The following is an 18,113-nucleotide window of genomic DNA, read 5'->3' on the forward strand; positions in this document are numbered from 1 at the left end:
AAGATTAATTAATGATTCTAAAGTAATCACAAAGGACATCGAAGGCATTTCTTCATTTGACAAGTTGAAATAAATCCAAAATTAAAGTTTTTTATCAAGAATAAACACATACAATTTTATTGACCAAGTTGATACAAGAGCAATTTTTACTAGTCAGTGAGTGACTTTTCTAACCCCCCCCCCCTCTACCCCCCCCCAAAAAAAATCCTTTAAACTACGCCAAAGGGTTGATTTCATAAAGACTTGCAATGTACTACCCCCATATGGTAAGTTTGCTGTTAATGTAAAGTGAAAAGCTTGATTATAATTGGCTGCTAACCCATGTTCCCATAATGGCAAAGTAATCATAAGTGTAACTCTTTATGAAACAGACACAAGTGTTTGTTCATCACCAATTCAACTGTAGCGACCCAAGGGTAATAGAAGAACTCACCTTATAAACCTGCTTGGCTGTCACCCCAGACACCGACGTCTTCCTGGGCGAAGTCTGGACTGAGGAGGCTGCCGATGACGAGGCTGGAGGAGACTTGGGCGGGGCCTCTTCGCAGACCGATTTGGAGGTGCTCATCTTCCTTGTTTGCTGTTCTCGACGGAATGCTTCCTCCTTCTCACGCTGGGCTGCAATCTCCAGCTCCATCAAGGAGCGTCTTGGTTTCTTCTCGAGTTTTTCTGCAAGAAGAAGTCATCAGTTACTTTGTGAAACATTCTTTGCAGGTTGATGCAAACTTCTAATATGTTGATACACATAGCTTTTCCTAGAAGGATTACATAAGCAACTGATGTAAAATTACTTGCCATCTATTGCACAAAAAGTAGGTTCCTCCTAAGTCAAAATAGCATAATTTTTCAACTAAAACATTTTGAAGAAATCTTTATAGTCAGAAATCTTTATAGTTAGAATTTTCTTCTATACTGTGACATATACATGTATTAATTTTGAAGAAATCTTTATAGTCAGATTTTTCTTCTATACTTATTAATCAACTTTGACGTAAAAATAGCATCGATCTCATTGGTCAAACAAAAAGAGACGCATATGTCAGGGGGATTGAGAAGCAAATCTGTGACATATATATGTAGGAATTATCTACAGGTAAGTTGGCTTTCTAAGATGGATAATGGAAAAAAAAACAGATAAATTTATTCATTGTTGTATATATAGAGAATGGAAGCTCACCGATCTTCTTCTTCTCTAGTGTCTTTGATAGCTTGATTCCTTGCTGAACAATGCTAGCCTTCCTTGGTTTCCCATCGGTTGGAGACGTTGCTTTGTTACCATCCACCATGATCACATCAGGGACGTCACCTACGCTGTTGGTCGGTGAAACCCCAGATGAATCACCCTGTAAGAAGTTTAAAGATAAGTAATTATCATATGATCGTGTGATTTGGAAATGCGTAAAAAAACTTTGTATTCAAATATACATGTATCAATTGTTCTACGCAACTGTCACACATGAAAAAACATCTTCCAATTTTGCGATAGGTTTTGCGATTTTACAGCTTGATCTGTGTAGATATAAGAATTATTATTCAAATATTCCATTTCAAATCCATTCTTTCTAAGGGTGGGTCCAGAATTTTCCAAGGGGGGGGGAAGATTTCTGAGCAAATAATTAAGAGTTTATAGGTCACCACCATTGAAGGTACTTTCCATTATTAAGATTCTGACAAGCCTCCACCCAAAAAAAAAAAAAAAAAAAAACTCAAAGAAAAAGAGGTCTCGGGAGGGGGGCACATGCCCCTTTGCCCCCCTCCCCTGGATCCACTGCTGACCATTCCTAGCAATATCTTTTCCCCTCTTTTAAGAATACATATTTTCAAGTACTGAGAATGAAATATTCTAAGAAAACTGCATCAATTCCAGAGAAAAACTAGGCCTTTATGGTTAAATTTCACCGGAGCTCAAAATAGCAGCCAGGCATGCAAGAGGAAGGGGTAAATGTGGTCGGATACGGGAGCAGGATGAGGCTGGGTAGGCGTTTTGTAGTTTGCAGGGTCTGTAATGAATTACAAATTCTGTCTTGATTTCCGTTCCTACTTGTGATGCAATCTCAGGTCTGAGAGGACCTCGATCTGTTCACCTGTCAGAGTTGGCTTTAAATAGCTTGGTAAGAACTGATTCATGATAAAGTCATCTGTCCCAACTGCCCTATGGCCTATAACCAGTGGCACCATAATTCCTTTCTGATACCTTAGACCCAGTGCTGGGAATGTACATTGTAAATTAATATCAGAGTAGAATGAAAGATTCTTACTCTCAAGCACAAAATTGCATCCCCAACAAAATTTTGATATGAAAAAGGGGGGTTTACTCTCCAAATCAAGAGAGAAATGACAAGAACACTTACAATCTGAATTTGGGGGCAAAAGGGAAAGGAGTCACATGCCTCTTGCATACGTATTCACCGTCACCTTGTAAAATCTTAAATCAGCCAAATTGTGACCATACCTTCATGTACACAACTACATGTATACGAGTATTCACTTTTTCAATGCGTACTTTCAGGATTTGCCCTACAGGGTAAAAAAAAATCATCATTTGTGCACACAGTTCATGCACTTCATCTACATTTAGGTATCTATGCAATTGAAAGAGTAACTCAACCTAGATCAACCCAATATTTGACACAAAGTTTTTGAAGATATAGTCTCTTAGATTGGCAATTGTGAAAGGGAAAGTTACCCAGAAAAAAATTAAAAAGATCTTCTCACCTCCTCCTTTATAGTTGAAAATACACTTTTTAATTTGACAGTTGTCCATTCTGGTATGATTGTTAGGGGCTAATCAGTTAAATAGATGCACAATACAAGCATGAAACAATGGCAACAGATGGGATAATAAACTTATGTGCATGCATGTCTATTTTCAAATGAAAACAAAAATGAAATAAATCCATAATATAAAGCAATAGTGATACAAATTTTATTATAGAGTAAAGCATATAATAGTTGCCACCATACTGACTATCAAGAAAGTATACATTAACTTTGAACTGTCTCTCTTGGAAACCCCCCAACTTTTTCTCTTGATTGTATTTAGTATTAATTAATGTAATGAAATAATCAATGGCATTAATGTACTGAAAATAAATGGAATGGTTAACATAGACAAAATATAAATGCTAATTATTGCTTCACACAAGTATGAAAACTTTTAGTTTACATGCAAGATGAAGAATGTCTACAGCATATAGATGAAAGAATAGGTTTAAGACACAGAAATATAAAGCTAGGGAATACAATGTACCTCTTTGTCATAGTTTTCCATCCTCCTTGGGAAGGTTGCACTCTTGGAGAACTTCCCATCTGCCTTGGAACCCCTAAGAGCTTTCTGGTACTCCTTGTAGTTAGAGCTGGCCTCTGGATCGGTGGGTGACAATGACATCTTCAGCTCAGGAGTCTTTCCTGAGGACTTTCCTGTTTTGACCTTCAGGATGTCATCTCCTGCAGGAGTTGACGGAGTGGAACGACCCGACATATACCCGCTGCTTTGACTCGGTGATGACCTTCCATCATCAGAGTCTCTTCTTAGCTCGGTATCACGGACGATGTCCACAGCCTGATCGTCCAGACTCTCCGACGTCTCCGACTGCTGACTCTCATCTCTTGAGGAGGTGGATTCCGATCGTAGACGATCCCTGTCTTTTGAAATATCCAGGGTACGTTCTTTGTGTAGACGAAGATCCCTTTCAATCAAACTTTCCCTCTTGGTAGAACCATCATCAGAAGTTCCATCATATGAGTAGGTTGTGCTGCCTTCAATGCTGTCATCTAGGTTGTCCAGAGCATCACAAGACTTGTTGATACTCTTTGATTGGGATGGTCTAGATCTTTCTCCTTGGGATACTGGACGACTCTTGGTTTGTAGAGAACGTCTGCGTTGCTCTACTTCCGCAGCCTTTTGCTCCCAGAGTGAACGAACAGATTTCATGTTCAGCTTGGGTGCTACTATTTCTGACTCTGGATTTCCATTACTGGAGACTTTTCCCCCTGACTGGACAACATCTGGCATTTTGGGGCCACTATGCGATGACTGACTTCCTTCAGATTCAGCCTCTGATGTAGAATCTTCTCGGGCTCTGACTTTTCCTGAAAATGCATCGATTCGTTGCTTCTTCCGTTCCTCGTATCTCTTTAAGCTGGCAGCTTGCGGCTTATCAAGGGTAATGGAAGACTTGTCAATAGACTTCTGGAACTCATCTTGACCTTTCCATGTTGTTCTGGATACCTTCCTGACTCGTGTTGATGCCATGACATCGTCCTTTCCCATGCTTTTCTTTGTTTTGTCTTCCTCTGGGTCTTTGGCAAAGATTGCTTCAAGTTCTTCAGGAGATGTACCATCCAAGATAATTGGATCCTTCCCTGCACCTTTGTGTGCATAGACAGGTGCCATGGGACCAGATTCCACCTTGGTCTCTTTTGTTGGGACAATGGGATCTACTTTATCTGTTGATAAAGTTGCTGCATTTGATGATGTTGGTTTTGACAGTGTTTCAATAAGAGGAAGTTCAATGGTATCAAGTTCTTTAATGACTTTTGTGTCATCCTTGGTCAAATCTGGTCCTGCAACTGTTGGTAGTTCTTGTAAACCACTGTCAAAGCTGGAGTAATTCCCAGATAGAGACAACGGTGACGTTGGTGACTTACGTTGGTAGGATGTGCTGATTTTGGGAAGGACACTTACCCTAGGTAGCGTATTAGACAGAAAGGGCTTTGGGCCAGATGTGCCTGACCCAAAAAAGCTGGGTCTGGCTCCCGTCAAGTCTTTCCTTAGATCCCTTGGTTTCGGAACAGACATCTTGCGTTGTCGACCTTCACTTGACTCCATGCTCTTGGTAACCTCAACCTCTGGTTTGCTCTCTTCAGTAACCAAAGAGTCTGGTGTTTTCGTAAGCTCTTTGGTCTTATCAAATGTTCTTGATACCCCTACATCCGGACTGTCAACAAAATTTGAGCTTGCACTTGGAGTTTCTTTAATATCCTTCACTGGACTGTCTTTCACTTCATCTTCCACTTCCTTTGCTACTTCCACTGCACACACAGGAACAGCAGTTTGGATTTCTACTTCTTTATCATTCTCAGCTTCATCTTTAGCAAGTCCATTGATATCAGGATGCACACTGGCTGGAGATTTAATGCTGACTGAGAAGTCCTCTTTTTCAGCTGGCTCATCGACAACATCAACATCAACCTTCTCTGGCCCAGTCTCCAGGGAAAGAACATTGTCTGACTCAACCGTGGTCTCAGGGGTTTCTAAAGCAGGCTCACTGATTTGAACCTCAACACAACTTTCATTTTGGCTTTCTCCCTCCTCCTCTGCTTGACTAGACACTTCATTCATTGAACTGATCAAAATTTTCTCCACAAATTTGGCCACTTCTCCCTCGTCTATTTCGTCTTCCTGCTCTGCCACGGGGGCAGCAGGTGCTTCAGTGTCTGTGGATGGCGAAGTAGGTGCTGAGGACTGATCCCTTTTTTGCTCCTCCTCTACAACATCCTCCCAATCGAGGGAAATATCACTTTTCCGGGGCATATCAGGAAAGGGCAAGTCTGCATCAAGCTCAGACGTATCCGCCGCATTGTCCAAATTCCCCTTGGGTTCCAAAACGACCTCAGGTTCGGTACTCTCGGTATCTACATCTGTAATTTTTATGACAGGTTCTTCTTCCCTTGCGTCTGCTGTAAATATAGGTTCATAATCATGCTCCTCCTCCTCCTGAGTATGGAGGTCATCTCCAAAGATATCTTCTACTTCATCTTTCCCTTTGTCCATCTTTTCATGTCCGGTATCATTGGTGTGGATTATGCTGTTGTCATTCTGAAAAATGTCTTCCACCTCGACAAATTCTTTCTTTGTTACTGCATCCTCTTCCTCCATCAATCGCTCATTGTTCTCGAATTCGTCGTCCGTCTGAGTGACCTCTGCACTCGCATTCATGTCAAAGATGTCGTCGTGGTCAGCAACATCCATGGTGTCGGTCCCGTTGGAATATACTTGGGGATCTGCAGTGGCTGCTTCCTCCATGACTGCAGATGTGCTAGCGCCTTTCTCGCTACTTGATGATTTGCCCTCCTCAAATTTGGGGACGTCTGGTATCTGGGTAAATGATACAAAAGAAAAGAGAAAAGATGACAATATTGCTCTTGAAGTACATGCAATTGTGAGTGCGCTACTAAAAAATATATTACAAACTGGCTAATATGGATACTTAGTCAAGAGAAACAAAAGGAATTTAATGATTTTAATTCAATAAAAGCCTGTACCACTAATACATAAATGGCATTGATCTCACATGATAACCTTTTGTGACCTTACTTGACCTTTATTAACCTCAACGGGGCTGTATACCACCATAGAAGAAAGACAAGTCACATGTTGTCATGGCGATATCAACAAAATAAAGAGTAAATTCATAGGAACTGCATCCCCATGAGGAATGATTCACTATGAAACAAAACGCAGAGGTATGTGACGAACTGTAACATACAAGGAAGAGTCATGAAGCCCTACCACCATTAGCCACAGATTTGGTAAGCCTGCAATGTCAGAAGTTTTGAGGCAAATTGAGACATACTAGATTATTTCATGGTTGCAAGCCTATAAAAAAGTCTGTTTCGTATAATACCAGGCTTTTTCATGAACATATATTCTGCAAATTGTTAATTCCAATTGGAATTATCAACTTGCAGAAGCCATCTTTATGAAATAGTCTGGTACATGTATTTTGATACAAAGAGAAATACTGTTTTCTGGAGAGGACATATTTAAAGTTTTCATTTGTCAAAAGCGCTGCAGTTTGAGCTTTTTAATGACTTGACTCAAGAGATTGGAGAAACATTTCAAGAAGTGCTGATCAGTCTGACAACCAAATCTCACCAAGGCTAATGAGGATGTACCCTTCTCAAAGTTCCTGTTAAGTCATTCTCTTTAATGGAAGTTGAATGTTAGAACTTAAATCCTTATAAAGTCGTTAAAGAAAATCAGAATGCTGGCCTAGAGAACAGATACTGAAGTCATCTAGGTCAGGGTGAAGCGGATGAAGCGAGTCCTTGGAGGACCTGGGAAAGGAACTCATTGAAGAAGCCCTCTAAACCATCTAACCACTAAACAGGAGAGAGAAACTCACTCCACTCTCATTGACAAGTGACATGTATTTATAATTGGAAGCATCGCTATGAAATAAAATTATCAACCCCATAATACATGTCCCAGGGGGTTTTATAGTTCTTAGATTATTGTGATAGTTCCTCAAGTTCTATGTAAATACTTCTGATTCAACTCTTCAAGCTGACCATAATGACACTCTGACAACCATAGTGACAAGATAGAAGAACTTGAATAAGTGAAGGACATACTCATGGGGATATCATACAAAATTTAAATAACTTGAATCTTTCCCTTCTCATCATGTAGTTTGACAATTTTATGGGATCGCAGGGTGAGGGGTGTGTCACATTGTCACTTCGGTCAAGTGTCTTCTGGGACTCAACAGGATTCTGGAAGGAATCGCCTAAGTTCTTTAGGATGTTCACCAAGTTAAGCCTAGAGGGTGAAACCTAGGGATAACTTGCCTCGGGACATTAATGAAATGTTAGGACAGTCTTGGGAATCGGACTAGGTTCCTGAACTTGAGGGTTGTTAAGCGTCACAGAGGAGACTGGACCTACAGGGTAGTATCAAAATCAATTAAAAGAGGAAATGACATGTTTGATGAATATTGTCATTTTCCTAATTGTAGGGCACTTTCAATTTACCCTCCTATAACATGGTGTGCAATTGATTTGTGGTTTTACTTCCATAGAATCTCAATTATCGAGCTAAGAATATAATCTGAACTGCCGGTATTGATGTCATAGATTATATCAGCAGAGCCCCCCCCCCCCTCCAAACCATCTTTCAATCCTTCTTGAAATCAAATCATGAATTTCAATAGGCATATAATTAAAGAGAAATTCCAGTAGTTGCAGTAAACACTGAAATTCATGAGAAAGTCTGTAAAACCAGGCTTAATTGTCAGTATATCATCGAGGATCTAGATCTGGTACAGTTACATAAACTGAACTTTGTGAAATCTTGAAATCTACGCTGAAAAATGTTCAGACTGAACTTCCCCAACACAGATAAGCGCACGTGGGACAGTGTATAATTATTGCTTTGAGCGTCGGGCCCGACGCTCTACCCGAATCCTGTGCTTATTTGCTAATTTCTCAGCAATTACACAATTTCTTCCAGAATCCTTTGGCACATGCGTTTTATTTATACAAACAGACACTTTGGTGGTCATTTCATTGAATTCTGTACGAACTCATTTTGATATCGTTACCAAAACTAGCATTTACCTTTATAGTCAATAATGCAGTAAAATAATTGACACAAGACACATAATGATTGAAAATGACAGCAACGTGTCTCAAGCCTATGGCGTATCTATGGTAAATAGCACCATCTCATGTCCCTTTCCAACTTTTCATGTCTGAGGCAGAGGCTGCTTTGTTTTTTTTTGCATTAAATAATGAAAATAAGGATTCAAAATTTCAGTGTTCTTGGGGCCTTTTCTGTTGGCCCCACCCCTCCCTCAAGGTGCCCAGTGCAACCACAATACCACATCTCTCTTGATCCAAGCAACGAGATGTATGCCACTGGCTAAAGCAACATTTGTGAATCTTATGGTGATTCAATACTTCATGCAATCACTATCGACATCTGTGGTCACTTGTTTTTTCATAGTACACCCACATGTGTCAATAAGACTATTTATAACTTCAAAGAAACAATGATTCCTCATTCAAAACCAGACCAATGTAATTACTAAACCTATTCTTAGTTCATCCACAACATCATACACACGCCAAGTCAAAATTCTCTCAAACTTCACCCCGTTGACAAAAATCGTGTTACACGTGATTCATGAATTGTTTCATTAAACAAAGGATATTGCCTGAAACATTCGGAAATAGACCCAAGTGACTTGCTCTTTTTCTCCTCTCAATATATTAATGCAATAAAAGACTGCATAACTATAGTTTTCCATGTGTAATAACGGTATCTATCAGGAAGTATTGAATGCTACTGCCAAGAAATAGTAATGAAAATATGAAACAATTCATGATCTTGCCAAGACATAGTAAATTGCAATGACAAAAATAGCAATGATATTTTTTAACGGTGATCGGTTGACAATCAAGGGTATGAACTGAGGGCTTCCGCTCTTATTATTATCTTGAAGTGATATAATGATTCAGATATTCAGTTATCATCACTTTGTCATCTATATATTCCTTTTCTTCTTAAAGATATATCAGTCATTCTTTTCATGATCTCACAGTTCCTGCAAAATGCACGCAAACAATTTTCTTTAAAAAAATTATTCAATTAGTTTCTGTTTCATCTATGCTAGTAACCTTAGATTAGTTTTGATAATGCAGTTCTGATTGCCAAATAAAGAAACTTTCAAGAATACATTTTTTTAACATTGAGGGGTTTTTTCTGACAATGGATCCAACCTGTGACCTGTAATATTGGCCAATCAAGTGGTAACTACCATATAAGACTATGACAAGTCCTGGACAAAAAGTTAAAATAAATTGTAGGAAAAAAATATAATTTAAAATTTTTCTAAAACCCAAGAATAGAGGAAGTTTCCCAACCACAAAGTGGCAGGTGGAAATAAGACAGGAATCCAACATCATTGCCACATAGGATATAGACTTCAAATAATGTTCTCAAAAGCACATTTACTTCAGCTTGACTGCCTGACCTGGATGCCATCAGGATTCAAACTTCTAAAATTGGACCATATTTTAGTTCAAAGTGAAATTATTGAACCATTTTTGCATAATAATACCTTTCTCTACATCTCCCTACAATGTTTCCAGAAAAAATGTGGATTCATTTTCAGATATGATTCGTTATACTTTCTTTTGATAAATATTTGTAAATCAGATATTTGTAAATCAGATATTCTGAACAGACCCTTGTCTCCAATCTTGATTAGTCAACAAGCACAGACCCTACATGTAATTGGCATTTATATCAACAAGTGGGTTATAAAAGAAGACTATGCACAAGTTTCACCTTGCTGTATCAGTTCAGGTTTATGGTACGCAACCCTGATTCCTCTCTCGTAGTCTAAAAAAATCAGACCATGATAGAATGCTCTAGCAAAAAAAAATTTTGCACCTGCAAACTAGCTCTTGATCGAGAGTGCTAAACGGGACGTGGTTTAAGGTCTAACACTGCTAGGGAGTGGTATCAACTAGATTAGTGTGATTAGCAATTGAGCAAGTCATTGTGTAAGACTAGACTGACAGAATAAAGGGGACAGAATACCAGGAATACGAACTGCTGAAAGCCATAGGTCTACATGTGGATAAGTTGAGTATTGCCTAACAACATAATACGGGGCCATTTGTCAGAGAATTTCCAATTTCATTTATAGCAATTTCATAATCAACATTTACGTATGTAAGATCTTATTACTCATTCATAATTAATATGCTGAACTTTTATGGAAATCATAATTTAATCTAAAACATATCCATTATAAAGTGCTTTTGGTGGACAATCAATAACACACCTCTAACACTATTTGTGCAGTAGATACTTAATCTGCCATATAGGCCTTCTGTATGTATTTGATCAGAGTTTGACAGTTAATTAAACTCATTGCTGACTGGTTTTAAACAGCTGTATAATAAAATTTTGCAGTTTGGCAACAAAATAGAGTCAAGAAATTGAGAGAGAAAAAAAAACTAGGAAATCCCCCCACCCCCGGATGATGAGTCAATACCTGGGTTTCTGGGCTTCACTATTCTTAATCCAACAGAAACCAAAGTGGTTTCATTTGCCTGCTGTCATATCTCAGACTTTACAAGGGGTCTCAATAATGACTAAGATATATTGACGTTTACTCAGATTCTTTACCTAGATTTTGAATCTCTGTGTAATTATCCCCCTATTTAAGTTTGATTTCAATGGGAAAAGAAGGTCACCTTAAATTGTTAACTGCCCATGTAGTCTTAAAATTCATCAATTTTTAGTGTTTTCTTACATTTATATATCATGGGCTAAACAGGTAGTATACCTTGACCCATTCCTAGGGAGTGTTTCGTGAAGCAAATAGTGATTTTTCACTGACTAATTTATTCTGAGCCAATCAGATACAAGGATTTCAGTAGCTTACTATTAATATCATTTGTTTGGTGTCACCTGTGCCTGGGAAGCAAAAAGTGAACTGAATCACTATGACCCACAGGTCTCTCCTCACGATATAACTGATTGGGGGTGCAGCAGGACCACTTCACCTGGGGTTCCGCCTACAACTCCTTGGTGAGAATCACTGAGAAACTGAGAAACTATTTGTTTCATGATATGCTTTCTAATTTTCCAATAAAAAGCAAACAGCCAACATAATTTAGACCAAACTTCTTTATTAAATATTTCAATTGTTTGATCAAAAGGTGTGAGTAACGAGACTAACACTTTAGTACAGAGGTCTATTTCAGGCCACACACTTTCTGACTGAACACCTTCTGGAATGCCCTTCGTAGTTACCTCAAACCAAAACTGAAGCCCCTTAAAGTGTGATTAAATGTACATGAAGATGCTGAGTTATTAAGGTATTCTTGCATTAACATAAGAGAACTCCTCTTACCTCCCTTAAAAATAATGTTTACCCCTTGCTGCTTGCGGTACATGTAGAAGCCAAAAAGCCCCTTGCAAAGGTCAAAGACCTGAACTCCCAAACTTCCTCACCAGACACCCTTGACATTGCAGTTCATAATGAGGACCAGAACACCTGTCCGATCCCTTGATCTTGGTGTCTTGATCAGATAAGAAAAACTATATAACACCGAAGAGGGAAATAGCTCAAAATATCCCACCTTCCCCCATCCGATAGATCTCGGGGGACATGTATATGTTACAGTTTACTGACAAACAAATTTTGATTCTATGATATAATGTGACTAATAAAGTACTCCAAACAAAATTATAGGCTATATACAACGGTGAAATGTAACCAGACAGGAGATGTGAGCCCTGGAGATTTTTTTTAATTCCTAGAAAACACATGAAGTTCAAATGAAAATGATGACATTATCCAGGGTAGCCATTGTAGTTGATATCGGCCCCTCTTCCAGCTGGCCCTTCATGTCATTATTTGTCATTTTTACATATTGGCATTTCTGTAACTAAAATATGTGAAGCACCTATCATGGAAAAAAATAATCAATTTCCAAGTCTCTAGTTTAACTTTAGCATGGGGTAAGACAGGGCCCCTTATAAAATATATTAACATTGACAAGGAAAACCCTGAATTTGAATCTATCTTGATCCTTTTAAAGAAATGATCAATTATATCTGTTTACACTCAGAGATGAAAAGTAAAAAGATAAAAATTAAAACAAAAATTATCATATTAGGACAAATCATATTCAAGCCCTTCTGCACACTAACTTGTATTGCGAGATCAAATTATGATTCATTATCATGTGACAAACACATTTCGCACCTCTATTATAAAAAGGAGGAAGTGGTTTTTCCTGCATACAGTACTCACAAAAATATCAATAAAACAGCTACTGCATTTATTGATAGCAATTAATCAAACAATATCTCCCCCATCTTAACCAAAGTGTTTACTCATTTGCAATAAATGTAAAAAATGGGAGCCTAAACATGTACACACAGTAGCTAAATCCACCTCCTTACATACAAAATTGTACAAAAGATCCTATTTCTTGATCATTGAGCTTAATTTTTTAGCGTAGGAGCCAGGGTTCCAAGTCATATGAAATAATTTCTGCACTAAAGAATTTTCAACCTCAACCCAACAATTACAAAGCAAAACCACATCAATATTTTTATTCCACTGCCAACGACAGATTGAGCTAATTGCCAAGTTAGCCTAGAAATCAAATACCATGACACAATTGTCGAAAATCAAACACTTCCGATTCCAACCTCCACGCTCTCCTCATACATTGCATACCCCCATTCCTCTAGCTCCCTCGCTTGTTCAAATAGGGTAATGCCAATCTTGAATGCTGGACTATTGTCAAGGTCGTTACAGGGATATTTGCTTGATGAAATGACGTCCAACGGCCAAACCGCACTCTTTTTTTTTCCAATAGTGGAAGTGTATCCACATACCCAAGTAATGTAGAAGGTATTGCCATGGATACTAAGTGACAAAAGAAATACACTGCTCAAACCTCTATTTTCAGATAAACACAAAGGTCAATTTTTTTCTTAGTTTTTGCAAAGATGATCATGGTTGGGGATGTATGCAAGGGATACTTTAAAAAAAACTTCCATTAAGGAAATGAAAATCCAATACCACAAAAAAAAAGACAAATGGACTCCAACTGCTAACGAATATGAGTTCAAATGAGTGGAAAAAAATTACATCATTATGAGGGGAAAATGATATCAAGTTCAATTCATAATTGTTTTCATTATAATATGATGATCAGGTTTGGTAGGGGACAAAATTATGTTTATAATATGACAAAAGGGACCTTCAATTATCACAAGAGCACATAACTTTGGAATGAAAGTTGGGTCAAATATCTGGAATAATTCTGGATGTTTTTAAGAAAGCATGAGCAGGTTTGAGAAAAGTAAAGGTGGCACCTTGGATCTCAAGGATCGATATTAGAAGGAAACAGAGTTACATGTAGGATAAATACCTGATATTAAAGTAATATTAGCTACAAACAAAAGAAAGCTGTAAGATTTCACTGGTAGACAGCTACGCATGACAGCGATTACAGCGTTGGATTTGTATTATGCAGTGTCAGACTGTTGGTCGACAGGAAATGTTACACAAATCGTACATCCCAGGGAATTGTGGGATAGACTCAAGATTCCCTTGTAAATCAATGGATAAATACTATAGATTCACCTTCCCGTCCCCATCTTAGAATCATCCGTCTGTCTCCATTTCTGTCTGTCTGTCTTGATTTGTTATGAGGGAGTTTTCGCTCAATGGCATTCAAAGGACTCAAGAACAGAGTAAATGTACTGACAACTGCCCATCAAATGACAAAGAACAACTAAAAAGTCTTTGTCGAAAATTGGTGAACAGAAACAGCAATTTCATCCCAAGTTCCACAATCAAGGACTCAACAGCTGTGTTTACATGGCCATATCTACCACCTTCTAAATCTGTGGTGTAAAAGAGAATACTGTTAAGAACCACAGATAAGTGTCTTACTGCTACTCTATCAGCATCTGTTACGTTCAAACCACAACTAATCAAAAGAAAATGATTTATTTGACCATTTACAACAGAAGGGCTAAATCAAGCTTATACAAACTGGAGAATTGGGAAATAATGGCCATCCAAAGTTAATCCATTAAACTTTCTTGTGTGAATAGAGGCTTTGGAAAACACATCAAGGGGGAAATCGGAATGAAATTTCTTCTCTTTTTTTGCCCCTAGGTAACCCCAACAGCTTCTAAAACTCCTTGACAGCCAAAGTCATTACTAATATTCCAGAAGAATAATATTGATGTTGAAATTTCTTCTTTTTGTTTGCCCCTAGGTAACCCGAACAGCTTCTAAAACTACTTGACAGCCAAAATCATTACTAATATTCCAGAACAACAATATTGATGTTGGGACGGCCTCTTATTCCTGACCAACTGTGATTAAAGAATATAGTGCTGACATAACAGCTTACATCATCAACTGTGATATATGTCACCTGATTCATATTACAGACAGCTATCGTGGCTATGTCACAGGAAATGACCAATATCACTTTACAGGATATCGCCAAATTTATGACATTTCTGGCACAACTTTCAGGATTTTTAGTTCCCCCTGGACTTAACCTCCTTGCATTTGACCTCTTAAAAATATTTGACTTGATATCAAATAATGTGATATAAATGTATATGACTAATGAGGTAATTTTTTATTGAAAAATAACAGCTTTATGGTAATAGTGATACCGCCGTCAAAGCCCAACGATCTTCTGTGTGAGAATTGAAAATCATTATTATTGCTAGAATCAATATAATCCATCAAATTATCATCATTATCATCCTTATCATCATTATTATTTTAGAAGACAATTAAAAAGAAGAGCTACTACATGTATAGGTCCAAATGACATTTGTATCTTCTCTTTCGTGTGTACGTGTAAACTAGTCTGTTGTTCAAACCCTTCTCTAATTTGTGAAGACCCACTTCTTGATCAAAGTTTCAATCAGGGTCTGTGCCTGCAGACTACATTTAACATTTGACACCCAAGATTCTCTCTTGGCAAAATTATATGTGAAGCATATTCAAACTTATGCTTTAGTGGGGGTGTATTTGAATAACAAATTTTGAATATTTTATATGGAAATATAAGATATTAATACCAAGATAGCAGTGAAGAATTGCCACAGAACATCTTTCCTCACGAGAAAAAGCATGAACTGGTGATTACTGAGTCAGTATACACCAAGTTGGCGACTGAACTTCAGTCTTCCAGCCATAGGCCTTTGCTAGAGATTCTCATTAAATACTACTTGATCACAAAAGTGAAACAAAGAAATCAAATTTGTTAATGACAGGCTGGATTGGCCGAACACTGATCCCGGGATTAGAGAGGAAAATACAAGAGTTAATCCCTGCTTTGATAGATGAGTATCACAGAACAGAGAGCATGTTCTACAAGGGGATTCTCTCTTCAGAGGGAATCGGATCTTCAAGGGGAAAACATGGGGAAAGAACCTCAAGGAAACACATCTGCCTTTGATTTCATCACCTCCAATCAGGTCAAATATAATCACCCGTTACTGATAGACCCCGAGCTTTGTGTCTCCGCAACGAGTACCCCGATTTTTCAGCCTAAGCCATAAGATCCGCATTTCAAGATCCTATACGCCCCTACGTGCTTTTTTATGCATGGGGATGACTTTGGATAAAGCATCGACTAAAAATAACAAAATGGATTTAAGGTGGAGGAGGATATCGGCAATTAACAAGACGAGGGAACTTTAGAAAAATCATGTTTCTTGAACGAGATTACATGAATGTGCTCAGGAATAGTAAAGTCTGTGGCTTAATGTGTCTACAAATCCCAAACTCATGTCTCCTTACTAATACAAGTATCTTTATATACTCGGTAAAAGGGGGCAAATTCTTTTTTAATTTCCGTCTTTTATTTCCATTTGTATTAACTGAAGGTGAAGAACTCCAGATTCTGATGGCAAATAGGGCAGACAAAATGACAAAGTGAAATACGGTATGGAATGATAAATGAATTTCACAATTCTATAATGGTCCATTTGTTTGATAATGTACACAAAAAACTAAATTTAAAAAAAGGATCATTATCATCACCCTCCCTGATAACTGATTCAGTGCAATGACCAGCATGGACAATAGGGCCATCTGCACCATCCCGAGTTTTCAAATTAGCGCACTATTTCTGATCCGGCAAATTATCCCGATCTGAACAATCTCGAGATTATTTGCAATGGAGATGCAATTATCGCGCTAGTTCGTAGGATTAATCTTGAGATTGCAATCCCAAGTCAACTTGGGATTATTTGCAAAATAGCGCGCTATTTTACAAATTATCGCGCTAATTCGTAGGTGCAGACGCACTAGGGATTATTTATTCACGATGTCAGACCATAATGCATCGATGCCTCGCTCGAGCAGGAATCGCACTTCTTGCGATGGTGGAGACGGGGTTTCTTGAATCTCGAGATTAATCGCAAAGAGGGCCGATCGGGCTAAAGTCTTGAGATTGAGCAAACTCGGGATGGTGCAGCACCGCCTATTGTGAAGGCTTCTTCTCAAGTTTTAATTATCTCCCCTGCAATCAGTTTACCAAACACAGAATCTATACATGAACTCTTATTAAAGGCAACGAGTATGCATCCGACTCGATTGAATAGTCAAGTTAACATATCGTCGGTGTTCATCCTAACCGTCGTATCAGTCAATTTTGGTCAAAAAAAAATTGATTTTGGGATTTTTGCAGAAAATGAAAGTACAAATCCTATTCTACTCATAACTAAATTTCTAGGATGATGCAATTCATTTCAGTTTCTGAGATATGAGGGGATTTTCACGGCGATGTCATACAAATTTTTGATAAAATGCACAAATCCCATTGGAAACGTGTACTGTAGCAGAGCAACAGAGTGATACAATGTTTTAACTGACCGCGATTTTAATGCACGGGGTCAGCCAAACCGTTGTATCGGGACTGCATTGACTTGCATGTGAAAAAGCGATATGACGCTCTGACTGATCGAGCGCATTGAAATCACGTTCAGTCAAAACGAAGTATCGCTTTTTCCCTATAGCGTTTTTGTACAGGGAAAATCTAAGCCACTCAAACCGAAATTACAAGCATGTGGCTCTTTTGCAATATTTTCTCCATTCCTTGGTTTTGTGTACAAATATGGATACCAATGTCAAGCAATTGTCTTCGTCTTTCCAACTATGTATTTTCAAGCAATGAATATGTTGTAAGGCTGGGGAACTAAGTGTGAAAATTATAGTAAACTTACAGTCAATTTTCTCTGAAATGGGTTTGCACCATCGTATGAGTGATATGATGGTTCGGATGACCGCCGACGATATGTAATATGCCGAGTTGGATTCAAGAGAGGCTGGGAGGTTTAATACCCTATCCCCTTCGCCATCGCAATCTATATAAAGCCTTATTAGGAATGTAAGTTGTTAGAATGTCAAGGTTTCCATCAAATTCTGGAAATTCAATTCTAAATCTGCTGTGGGCCCACTCTTTCTCATTAACAAAAGTATTAGTTGGGATTTAATTGTAATTCACTGGAGGCATTCCACACACATATTTGACAAAGTGGAAACAAGCCACAAGTTAATGCTTCCTTTCTATGATATACACATTAAAGGGATCATTTACTCGCTTCTAATGAGCATAAAAAGGAAAAAAGAATGGGGAAAATGGAAAAGTAGAAAGGACACAGAGTTTAATAAAGGTTTTACAGAGAAAATATTTGATACAAGTGTGTTGCAAGATAAAGCTCTTTGATTGATGGAAAGAACCTCTTACCTTGACAGTTAGGATTTCAACTTTTGATATATATAACATTAAATGACATAAGTCGACAG

The 18,113-nt window shown here is 38.1% G+C and overlaps 1 protein-coding gene across 3 annotated transcripts in view; it reads right to left on the reverse strand.

Annotated features, from left to right (window-relative positions):
- LOC129271155 (uncharacterized) overlaps positions 1 to 18,113 on the reverse strand; it is a 68,267-nt gene that overhangs the window by 6,687 nt on the left and 43,467 nt on the right. For 2 of the 3 annotated variants that reach the window (XR_010295029.1, XM_064106308.1), the window contains exons 2-4: positions 3,251 to 6,100; positions 1,178 to 1,343; positions 434 to 669 (exon numbers count right to left, since the gene is read on the reverse strand). Coding sequence is in view for 1 of the 3 variants with exons in the window: in XM_064106308.1 (XP_063962378.1) it covers positions 434 to 669; positions 1,178 to 1,343; positions 3,251 to 6,100 (3,252 nt within the window). In the remaining 2 variants the exon portion in view is untranslated. Of the gene's footprint in view, positions 1 to 433; positions 670 to 1,177; positions 1,344 to 3,250; positions 6,101 to 7,575; positions 7,671 to 18,113 lie in introns of those variants that run through there. The other variant, XR_010295030.1, reaches the window with a different exon arrangement.

The sequence above is a fragment of the Lytechinus pictus genome, chromosome 11, assembly GCF_037042905.1.
Source record: "Lytechinus pictus isolate F3 Inbred chromosome 11, Lp3.0, whole genome shotgun sequence".
NCBI lineage: Eukaryota > Metazoa > Echinodermata > Echinoidea > Temnopleuroida > Toxopneustidae > Lytechinus > Lytechinus pictus.